Source organism: Paroedura picta, chromosome 7 (genome assembly GCF_049243985.1).
Source record: "Paroedura picta isolate Pp20150507F chromosome 7, Ppicta_v3.0, whole genome shotgun sequence".
Taxonomy (NCBI): domain Eukaryota; kingdom Metazoa; phylum Chordata; class Lepidosauria; order Squamata; family Gekkonidae; genus Paroedura; species Paroedura picta.
The window spans coordinates 66,447,013-66,459,340 of record NC_135375.1 but is presented as its reverse complement, the minus strand read 5'-3'; the positions used below and the strand labels follow the sequence as shown (position 1 = coordinate 66,459,340).

The window sequence follows — 12,328 nt, the reverse complement described above, 5'->3', positions numbered from 1 at the left end:
TTTGTTAAAGTTATATGACAAAGGCTGATTCCCCACGGGCAAAAAAAGCCGCGAGGGTGGTCATATGGAAGTGGGGCAAATCCACATGACCTGCTTCCACTGCCCTACAGTGGCCCAGAGGGGTCAAAGAATGCCCCGGTTGGCTTCATGGAATTTTGCCATGCTGCGGGGTGGACCGGGGCATTCAGTTTTATTTTGCAGGAAGGTGGGATTCTGTGGAATGTAATCCCACCCTCCTGCAAAATATCCCCCCCCCCACGGCAAAACTATTCCACTGCTGCTTTGTTTCCCAGGTGGACATTTTGGTGTTGGAGCAGATCTGGTGCTGAAATGTGTCCCCTATGGGGACACAGTAAGCTGCGGAGCTTTATACTCACACCAGTGGCGGCATGGTGCAGCGGCCATGAGGAATGGACCAAAGAGCATTTTTAAAAAACTTCTGTATTCCACAAATATGTATACAATTGAAAAATAAATTTATCAAATTTATTGTGTGAGACATACAAACACAGAGTAAATGGTGGTCACTAAGGGCCTCTGAACAATGGCCAATAAGAGTCAAAGGGCTGGGAACATCAGAAGAATCTTTCATTTTTAAGAATTTAGATCAATAAGACTAGAATCAATACAAAACAGTTTATTTGAATTCATGCACAATTCTATTTTAAAATTCATACCTGCCAACAGATGAGTACTACATGAAACTGAAAATGGATACATGCCTGTGTTTATACGGAGATACGGCCTTATGACTCCTAGTAAGTATATGCCTGTTCCTTGTGATCAGTTTACTGCAGGAATGGTTTTACATGCAAGTCGATTCTTAAAGAGGAATTTGGGTCACTTATGGTTCAGCACTCACTGCCCCCACCCCCAGTCTCTAGCTTTCAGTCACATCTGATGTCAAAGCATTCTAAATTATCTTAGGGCATACATATTATGGAGAAAAGCAGGAATCCATGCAAAGTCATATGATGCAAAATCCCAAAGACATCTGAAGAGGAAATTTAAAAGAAATGGAAACAGAGTCAATTAGAATACTGCCCCCTGTCCCCTCCTGCACTGTATTTTCACTTAACTACTTTTCTCTCATTTGCTAGATTATCTCTGTAGGAAATTGATTCTGTAATTTAGTTAATTAGTTTGCTCTTCCTCCCTTTTTAACATAAGAAAACACAGCCAGGTAGCTGCCAGTCCAGACACACAAATACAATTAGCTTCTCTATCAACAATGGCTTGAAGCATTTTAATTAGATTATGTTTGTTACTTTACATCTTACAACATCCTTTGAAAAACCTAAATGGCCACATGCCGCTTTGTTCATATAAATGCATTTTCTGGAAAGCTGGATTCTCACACATTACTGAGGACAGTTGTATCAAACAAGACCCAAAACTAGACACAAAAACAAAGATGGAAGATAGGGTTTAAAAGGCTTGAATTTGAAAGAGAAAAGACAGTTGCAGTGATGTGTTAAAGCAGTGCAAGTTCCCCTTCAAACAATTTCCCTCTCCCAATACCAGTTTGGAGAATATGAATCGAAAATACCTTTATCTTTTTAGAACTTGTATATATACCACCTTTCTCCTGACAGAATCAGGACCCCAAGGAAGATGATAATGATAGACACATAAATATAAAAATGATAATCAAATAAATTAAAACAAACTATATAATTAAAAGGGCTGCCTGAAAGCCAGTTCAAGCTTCATGATAGGCCCTTTTGAATAATCCTGTTTCATGACCACCCCAATAGGCCCTACTGGTAGGTGCCAGCTTCAACACTTGCAGGAGGGCAGTAACAGAAAAGCCCATGGCCTGAGTCATCAAAGACCATATCCTTCAGCACAAGGAGACTATAGTGGGTGATACAAAAGGTTAAAGTTGTTCCCTAAACTGAATTATCTGAAAGGATACAAAAGGTACTTTAATCATCCATAGTCACTGAAAGCTAGATCTATGTATTAAAACAGTATACAGAATTGGAAAAAGCCACATAACTCAATGTGACTTGCCCCTAAGATATGCATCGGATTTGTTATGTATGTGGGCAGGCTATGCCACAGAGTGTTATGCTTGTAAGCTTCACAACCATGACCAATCAAGTAACTGAATACTGACTCTAATAATGGACAAATGAATCGCTCCCATTAAGAGCCAATCAGGTTCTTTGACAGGCAATCTGAAGTATGTATTAGTTTGTGTCATGCCTATGTTTCTTGTTCAGTGTTTAGAGTTGGTATTGGATTGAATAAACAACTGTTTGATTTGGAAGAACTTCATGGCCTGTGTCTACTGAACCCACAGACACTTCAGGATTGCAGCCTGAGTATGCCAAACAAACACAACAGTGTATATAAAAACAAACAACAAAGAATAGTTCTGTAGCAACTGTAGGTATTGATAAGATGCATAAACAGAGAAAGATAATTCTCATGCAACAAATATTAATGATATTGAAAGTCACTCTTAGAATTTTAAAGACAGGAAGTCTTTTAACATAGGTTATTTAAATATAGGTTATTGTTGTGGATCTTGGATTCTGTTAGCATTTTATCTGAATGGTGGTAAAACAATAGTTATCCATAGAGCGTTCTTTCAGTAGTAACAGAATGGATAACAAGAATCTATTCCTAAGAGGCTTATTAATTAAAAGAACAAAAAATAGCCACTAGTTCTCATTGTTATACATTTATTCTAAAGGAACTTGTATATATAGTTACACATATACACATGCACACAACACATCCCAAGAATCATTGTAGGTAAGAGATAATGTAACTCTAGTCAGCTGAGATGAGAAGATTTTCTGGAAGTGGAAATCTCCCCCCCCCCCCCCCCCAAGCATAGGATATTCAGCCTGGATTCTGCATCCCATTTACAAAATAAATTCAATGTGACAACTTGATTTGTGTGCCTGAAAAAAAACTAGCTTTCAAACTGAAGCTGAAAACTCTCCTGCTGTCAATATGAATCTGCAGCAGACGGCACATTATCTGTACTCCTACACCAGAAATTTTCAATAGACTTATCTATCACAGATAAGGATATGCCATCAGAAAGTTGCTATGGGTAACTGAAGGCATCCCACTGCCCTGGGGTGATCAGGCATAGCGTCAGTCTAGTTTCAAAAGCAAATAATGAAAGAAGATCAGCTCAGCACCTAGGATTCTCAAAGTTTATCTTGTCTATTTATATAGTACACACAGACTAAAATGGAAGGAGCTTCCAGCAAAGCAGAGGGAGGAAGTAGAAGAGAACTCCAGGTAGTTTATAAAGTAAAATTTAAGCAATGAGAGCTGGGGAACAATATCCATGGGACATAAAGTATTTCAAGATACAGGTGTCCCTGTCTTCTACCTGCCAATGGTTCTGATTTCTGGTTCCTGAGAGTTTGCCCAGTCATACATTTTCAGACACTTTCCCACAACCAGCCAGAAAACTGCCAGCTTGGTATAGTGGTTAGGAGTATGGACTTTTAATATGGTGACCTGCAACCAGCTGGGTGACCTTGGGCTCGCCACAGCACTGATAAACCTGTTCTGACCAAGCAGTAATATCAGGGCTCTCTAAGCCTCATCCACTTCACAGGGTGTCTGTTGTGAGGAGAGGAAAGGGAAGGTGAATGTAAGCCGCATTGAGACTCCTCCAGGTAGAGAAAAGTGGCGTATAAGAATCAACTCGTCTTCTTCATTTTAAAATGATGAATATTAGCAAAATATAGAAACCTTCAGGATATCAAAATCCACACTAAGTACTATATAAAACTGTCAGCTACAACAGCACAGTCCAGGCAAGTCCTGTTCTAATGCTTCTTGGGTTGGTAAATGCCATGAACATGCAGAACTTGGTGTGGAACTCTATGGCTCTTAATGCTACAAAGAGGGGCTTGAAGAAATGTAATGTCACATATAATCACATACATCAGAATGGAGGCTGAGCTGGCCTTCCATGGCTGGGGCTTCAGGGACAACACATTTTGCCCTTCCCTAAGAAATTGTGCCTCTTGTGGCGCAGAGTGGTAAGGCAGCAGAAATGCTGTTTGAAGCTGTCTGCCCATGAGGTTGGGAGTTCGATCCCAGCAGCCGGCTCAAGGTTAACTCAGCCTTCCATCCTTCCGAGGTCGGTAAAATGAGTACCCAGCTTGCTGCTGGGGGGTAAACGGTAATGACTGGGGAAGGCACTGGCAAACCACCCCGTATTGAGTCTGCCATGAAAACGCTAGAGGGCGTCACCCCAAGGGTCAGACATGACTCAGTGCTTGCACAGGGGATACCTTTACCTTTACCTTTAAGAAATTGTGCAATGAACCAACACATAGACAAAAATAAATAAATAAAATACAACAATCCCCCAATTGCTGCTTACAGGTAGCCTTGAAAATAGGATAAGTTACTTCTGGGTACAATAACAAAGACATACAACTGTATTATGCTCAAGCCCATTTATGCTTTCTGAAACTTAAAAATAAACAAGCTCCCATCCACCCTAAAATCTGAAGAAGAGATTTCTCTCATTACCTCTCTTAGGGTAGTTCCTTACATTAGAATTCTAGTTTCTACTCCTCACATTTCTGGGGACAAAAGGTGGGAACAGATATTGGGTTAAATAGGAAAGGTGATTTGAAGGTGCTTTAAAACAGTGGTCCCGAACCCGCGGGCCGCGGCCTGGAAGGCCATGGCGATGGGCTGCGGCTCCCTCTCCCCGCCCCACCCCCGCAGTAAAAAACTTCCCAGGCCGCAAGCTTGCGGCCCGAGAAGCTTCTTACTGCGGGGGGGGGGAGAGGGAATCAGGGCCGCGCCCGCGCATTGCACATGCACGGCATGCGCGGGTGGGCAGTTGCCCTGCCGGTCCCCAGCCTCAAAAAGGTTGGGGACCACTGCTTTAAAATAAATAAATCTTGCCAATAGTTTCTTACTAGTAGCAACTAATGGTATGTGCTACTGATAAGAACAGTATAAAAATACTAAGCTTCCATAGTGGTAATGGTATCTAAATCTCTACCTTATCAGTAAAAAACTGTCACATCTCTGAAAAAACTCCACATACCAGTACCTCTGGATTTCTAAATTGATGATATGAGGTAAACAAATGAGCTCTTGCTAATTCAAACTTAACAACAATGTCAGAAGTTACTTACGGTTTTCCTCCAGGGATTCCAGCCAGATTTGGGGGGATTCCAGGTACTCTCATATGAGGAGGAGGATCAAATCCAACCTGAAAATGAACAGATGAATACATCTTGTGACTCAGGAAGATGCCCCATTCTGTCCAGCTTCAGTCATTGGTCATTGGCCATGTTGTTGTTGTTATGTGCGAAGTCGTGTCCGACCCATCGCGACCCCATGGACAATGATCCTCCAGGCCTTCCTGTCCTCTACCATTCCCCGGAGTCCATTTAAGTTTGCACCTACTGCTTCAGTGACTCCATCCAGCCACCTCATTCTCTGTCGTCCCCTTCTTCTTTTGCCCTCGATCGCTCCCAGCATTAGGCTCTTCTCCAGGGAGTCCTTCCTTCTCATGCGGTGGCCAAAGTATTTGAGTTTCATCTTCAGGATCTGGCCTTCTAAAGAGCAGTCAGGGCTGATCACCTCTAGGACTGACCGGTTTGTTCGCCTTGCAGTCCAAGGGATTCACAAGAGTCTTCTCCAGCACCAGAGTTCAAAAGCCTCAATTCTTTGACGCTTGGCCTTCCTTATGGTCCAACTTTCACAGCCATACATTGCAACTGGGAATACCATAGCCTTTTGTTGGCAGGCTGATGTCTCTGCTTTTTAGGATGCTGTCTAGATTTGCCATAGCTTTCCTCCCCAGGAGCAAGCGTCTTTTAATTTCTTTGCTGCAGTCCCAATCTGCAGTGATCTTGGAGCCCAGGAAAATAAAATCTGTCACTATCTCCATTTCTTCCCCATCTATTTGCCATGAATTGAGAGTGCCGGATGCCATATATTAATATAAATGTACAGACAAAATATTGTTCAAGAAACCATTTAAGATGTGATGTTGTCTCTAAACCAGGCTTTCTGGTTTAGAGACTGAATGTCAGTCTGGCAGCAAGGAACCAACTGCGAGCCAGGTGGAACTGCCGGCGCCTCCCGATCCACGATTGGTCTCTTGCTGCTGGCGCCTCCCGATCCACCCCCCTCAGTCGTCAGCCACATGCGGCCAACAGCTGCCATTTTCTCATTCGCTGCAGACACGGCAGGTCACCACCGCCTGTCTGCAGGGCCAAGAGGAGGCAGCGCTAGCGCCGGCAGGCACGACCAGGATGGCTCCCCACCGTGTGATACTGCCAGCAGCAACCCGCGGCTGTGGCTGTGGCGGCGGCGGCCGAGGCGGCAGCAGCCGAGGCGGCGGCAGCTGCTGCAGCCACAGCAATGGCAGTGGCCCCCCTGCCCGTAAAGAGGACACGTCACCACCGGCCCGCGCTGCCAGGAGCAGCTGGTGGCAGAAGCCGCGGGAGCGGCTGCGGCGCTTCCGGCAGTGCCGTTGCTCACAGCAGCGGCGCCCGCAGCAATGGTGGCGGTGCCAGCGGCCCCAGGAAACCGACGCCGTCAACTGTCTCCCGGCCCCGAGCCCACCCACCGACATTTCCTGCCTACCATCTATGAACACAGGTAGGCGCAGCACCGAGGGGGAGAGGAGGAGGCGGCAGTGGTGGCCGTGGCGGCAGCGCCGCAGCCCCCGATGCGGAAGGCTCACAGGCCATCCCATAGCCGCCCTCGGGTGCGCGGCCGGGCCTTGGGAAGCCGGAGAGCTGCCCGCCCAACTCAAGAGGCCCGCTAGCGCCCGCTGTATTTGGAGTACAGCGGGCTTAGTTTCTAGTTAATATATATTTTACATTTGTTAAAATGTATTGGGTGATATGACCATATATGGTCCTGTTGACCTTCCTACCTTCCAAAATGGCCAAAGTAGGCCTTGAGAGAGTATAAAGGGGAGGAGCCCCAGGTGAGCATCTACACAGCTATGCTTCCCAATCATATTCTACATGATTGTACCACTTCTGGGGTTTCTCAACTGTAAAAAGTTGAGAAAGGCTGCTCTTAACCGTCGATGTTTGTACTTATATACATGATTAAGATTATGATAAGTTGGGAATAAAGCTTATATTATTCATTAGTGTACATGCAACATCTTGCTTTAAATGCCTGTTCAAATGAAGTACAAATTATAATAGACTGTAAAGATGCACCATTCTTTTGTGGTAGGCACGTCATGAGTAGAATCATAGAATCATATCACAGAATCATAGAATCAGAGTTGGAAGGGGCCATACAGGCCATCTAGTCCAACCCCCTGCTCAACGCAGGATCAGCCCAAAGCATACAGATGCATACAGGGGAGAAATTTATACAAAAGCTCAAGGCTGAATCTCATGCTCAAACCATGTACAGCTTAAAGGCCAGGTAAAAGGGTAACTTCAACATGTGAATAAAGATTTTTCAGGCTATATCTACTAGAAAATGCCTCATACTAAGAGCCACAGAAATACATGAACATAAATGCAACATGGTCACATGTACGAGTTTCAGGAGCTCATGTCGGAGGCCATGGCTATTTGGTCCCATGTCACTGAACTTAGTGCCCACATCCATGCCATCCATATGCCTGCAGCTTGCAACAGGGATGCAGGCATTTTGAGCCAAATAATGTATTACATTGTTTGCTATGAGAGAGAATGCCAAAGCTGCCAGATTTTGCTTCAAGGTTGGGCAAGACAGAGGTTCCATAGGGTATGTTCCTTCCAAACTACTTTCTTAATGCAAAAAGAATATCATGAACCTCAATGAAGAGAGCAGGGAAGATGCTTGCTTAAATATTACACTGATAACCTTCATTGTCGAGAGGGATAGGTAACTAAATATTGCTATTAGCAACATGCAGAGAATCAGTAAATCCTCCAGTACATCTTTGCAGTTTGGCAATGCCTGATAAAGAACACAAGTTTCTGTCAATGAACCAAGTACACAAAGTAAGCCTACCATAGGTGACCGTCCATAGGCAACCACAGCAGCTGCAGCCGCAGCAGCACTCATCTGCGGGGACATGTTGTGTAGACTGGCATAGGCTGCGCCTGGACTGGTCAGCTCTCCATTCATGCCAGCATGAGGCACCATTCCAAATGGTGCAGGGTATGGTCCTGGCACGGCCAATGGTGTTCTCAAGCCAGCAGCTGCAGTTCAATGAGATAATGCATGTATGCTGATCAAAAGTTTCTTTGCATCTCTCTAAACAAAGCAAAGAGTGTTTGGAAATTCCAGAGAGACAGTTCTTCTACAAACTCAGTTATTTTGTTTCTTACTATTAGCTTAACTGAGTGTTTTTTTTTACACCAGCATTTCTGAAAGTAAGCTTTGAGTTATCAAAAGAAAATATCAATAGATAAAAGAACCCTGCCCTAGATCACAGATCAGGATGTGTCAAATATTTCCACCCCATGGTTTCCATGCCTACATGTCCAAAGTTTAATTGGTGACCTTAAAATGAAAAACCATTTGGATAGAAGTTCTCCCAAATTTGAATTATGGGCGCTCAACAAAAGAAAGTATCTCTAGACCCTATTAAATGTCAGTATATGGCAGTCAAGTATTGATCATACAGCCACTGCTATAAATGTATGTCAATGCAATGGATTCCAGGGGCATGTCCAGGCATGTAACAGGCACGTCCAGGCATGTCTCTAGTTGTCAGCCTGAGTCTCCATAGGAATGCATTGGGATGATGCAATAAGGTGTTGCACCTGTGGCTAATTACCTGAGTGAGTCAGCACTGTTGTGATTGGCTGTTAAACTGTATATATGGAGTATGCACTGTGTTTTTCTTTCTGCCTTCTTCACTGAGAGCTAAGCAGGACATTCTGAAACTCTGCTAAATGTATTGCTGGATGCTGGCTGTAAATAAATCACTGTAAATGATTTGCAACAACTTGGCTGTGTTGGTGAGTGATCACTTCTCTGCTGGTGGTTAAACCTCTGTCCAAGTAAACGGCGCAAACTCGCAACATTAAATTCTTGGATGAAAATCCTGATCCAAAAAATCCATCCCATGTAATAATACAGTTCAAAAATATTTTTAAAAGGTACTAAAGGACAATGTATGGATGGAGCTATATTCAATTATACCTTTCAAAAATACTTTCTATAAAAATGAATGTACAAAATATATACTAAATAATTTCAGGGAGGGAGTAGGAAGACTCTTCTAGGTGGCTAGGAGCAGCTAAATAAGAGCTACTGAGGTTGAACTCTCCTGCTTACAGATCCTGTCAGGTGGCTGTTGACAAATGAATGAGATCAGGCTGAATTTGCTCTCATAGGTAAGCTTATATGTAAGACCTTGGTATGCCCACTCTGGCCTGGGAAATTCCTAAAGATTTGGGGGTGGCACATTTAGAAGAGGAATTATCATAGAGATTTCTACGACAATACTATAGAGTCTGCCCCTGAAGCTGCCGTTTTTTTCCAGGGTAACTGAGGTAAGTCATGTGGTGCCACAGGATTTGGTACAGGGTCCAGTACTTTTCAACATTTTAATCAATAATCTGGATGACCCCAAATTGGGAGGAGTAGTGAACACCCCAGAAGATATTGTGTAATGAGATCTGAATAAGCTGAAAAAGAACAAGATGCATTTTAAGATAAGATGCATTTTAATAAGGATAAGTGCAGAGTTCTACATTTGTATGTGGGACACAAAAATGAGAAAAGCATGCATGCTGGATGGGAGATACACTTCTGGGCAGAAGTGTGTGTGAATGAAATCTAGGAATACTTGTGGACTGTAAGCTAAATATGAGCCAACAGTGTAATGTAGTGATAAAGAAGGCAAATATAGTCTTTGGTTGTTAATAACATAGTCCTACTGTATACCACATTGGTCAGACTGCACCTGGAGTACTGTGTGCAGTTCTGGAAGCCTCATGTCAAAAAACAGGATGCAGAGAAAATTGAGAGGATTCAAAGGAGAGTGATGAGAAGTGGCAAGGAGTGATCCGAGGTCTGGGAACCCTATAAGAAAAGGCTGTGGGACTTGGAAATATTCAGCCTGGAGAAGAGGAAGTTGAGAGGGGACATATTTGAAAGATTGTCACTTGGAGGAAGGCAGGAAGTGGTTCCTGTTGGCAACAGAGGATAGGACCCGCAGTAATGGGTTGAAACTATGTGTAGAACAGAACTGGCTAGGTATCGGGTGGTGGGGGAGGAAATCACAGAGTAGTTCAACAGTAGTATCAGCTGCCTATGGAGGGGGTGAGCTCCCCCTCACTGGCAGTCTTCAAGCAGTAGCTGGATACTTATCCTGAATGCTTTAGGCTGATCCAGCATTTAGCAGCGGGGGGGGGGGGGGGAGGGGTTGGACCAGATGTCTTATATGGCCTGTTCCAACTCTATGATCCTATCTATATGGTCTGGAGACCAATTAAAATTCCAGAAGCACTCCAGGTGTATCTCGTGGTTGAACAAACAGAAATAAATGACCAAATGGTGCACGTTGCAGCAACAGAAGAAAAAAATTGAGCCACACGAAAATTAGGTTATTTTTGAATGATTAATTTAAAATACCATCTGATTTTCACTGCTGACTTAAATGGTTTTTGCCCTCTATTGCTGCAAACTACCTGATGGTTGGCAATTCTAGTGTGCAGAGGCATAAGCCAAAGTGCTGGGGTTATAGCACAAACCTGGGTATAATATCTGCTGTGGTGGGTGGAGAGACAGACAAACTGCTCCACACTTTCCCCGGTTTGTTCTTGTTTTATACTTTTTGCAATAAACCATTTTGGAACCCTACTGATGGGAGGAGGAAATTAGTTATAGATATATCCATCAACGATATCTCCAAATATGCAGGAGAAAAAGTTAGAGAAACAGTTCTTATCTATAATCTGGTCTTGTTAAAAGTGCAAGGTTTGGGGGTAGGATAATTGTAGTACCATCCTAAGGAGATCAACTCAGAATCCTACTCAACTCTATTCAATAGGGACTATTTGGATTCCACTGTTCATCATACTGGAAAAATAACTTCTAGAAATACAATTTCCCAGCCATAATTATCTTCGAGCATTCAGAATCCTTCCCTGTTTTCTGTAAACTGCCCTGAGCCCTTGGGGAGGGCAGTGAATGAATGAATGAATGAATGAATGAATGAATGAATGAATGAATGAATAAACAAACAAACAAACAAACAAACAAATAAAGTTTCTGTGTTCCCAAGAGTTGCAAGGAATATATTCTTGGTTTTAGCTGCAAAAAATGTGAATTTTTAGAAAAGTCTAATTAAAAGAACTTTGGGTCTCAAAAGTTTATACTCTTGAAATCTCGTGTGTCTTCAACATGCTATATGAATCAAATCTTGTTCTCAGAATATACATGTTTTGCATCATATGGTATAAGAAATTTTAATAGGTGATAAAATAAATATACAAATTACAACTGCACAAAATTCCTTTTATATAAAAATGTGGATTTCCTTTTTATCATTTGTTGACTCAGGTAGAATATTTGGCATACCTGTATGAGTGTGTGCGCACAGATATATTTGAATGTAAAGAGTTAGTTAGCTGAGCCCCACGTGCCCTTCTGACTTCTCTCCACCATTGTCAGCCTAGGTTTTGAGAGCAGCAAGAAGTCTCAGATTGGGGTAGGAGACCTTAATTCACCTCCCAGCTAGGTTTCCACTGTCAGAACTCTGGACTTTCTTAAGAGTCTTCCTCCCTCACCTTCTGCTCTCTTTTATTCACCCCCTCTCCTATGGTCCTACCCGTTGGCTTCCCTTCTAATCATTTTCCTCTGTCCCCTTCATCTGGTGCTGCCTACTTCCTCAGAAGCCTTGATGGGTGCATGTTGCCTCCCCCTCCCATTTCTCCCAGCTCTGCCACATGAGGGAAGAAGCAGAAGCACTTGCCCTGGCTTCTGGCGTCCCATGCGGGCCTGCTGATGTTGTCCGGGTTGCTGGCCATTCCCTGCCCTTGGGCCTCACTGCCAACCCCCGGGAAACTGAAACTGAGATACTGACTTATTTCCACTACTCGATATTTATAACCTCTAATATAGATTACTGCAAATCACAGTGCATTTAATATGTATGTGTGTGGGAGTGATCACCTTTACCTTTCACTATGTTGGTAGATCCTTGAGAAATATTGACACTGAAGTTTTCTGCTTTGCTATTAAGTATGTTTTAACGCCCCCCCCCCCGCTCCCACCCCAGCAAGGATATGGCAATGAAGCAGGAAAGGGAGGACACACAGAGAGAAAAATTAGATTGGAAGGGGAAGAAATGAAGGCTGGTTGATGGGCTTGGGAACAACTCATGACAGGAAAACAT

The 12,328-nt window shown here is 43.3% G+C and overlaps 1 protein-coding gene across 4 annotated transcripts in view; it reads right to left on the bottom strand.

Moving 5' to 3' along the window:
* Positions 1-12,328, bottom strand: part of TLE1 (TLE family member 1, transcriptional corepressor) — a 100,674-nt gene that overhangs the window by 16,727 nt on the left and 71,619 nt on the right. For all 4 annotated transcript variants that reach the window (XM_077344707.1, XM_077344709.1, XM_077344706.1 and 1 more), the window contains exons 13-14: positions 7,987-8,177; positions 5,142-5,218 (exon numbers count right to left, since the gene is read on the bottom strand). In XM_077344707.1, coding sequence (XP_077200822.1) covers positions 5,142-5,218; positions 7,987-8,177 — 268 coding nt within the window. The remainder of the gene's footprint in view (positions 1-5,141; positions 5,219-7,986; positions 8,178-12,328) is intronic.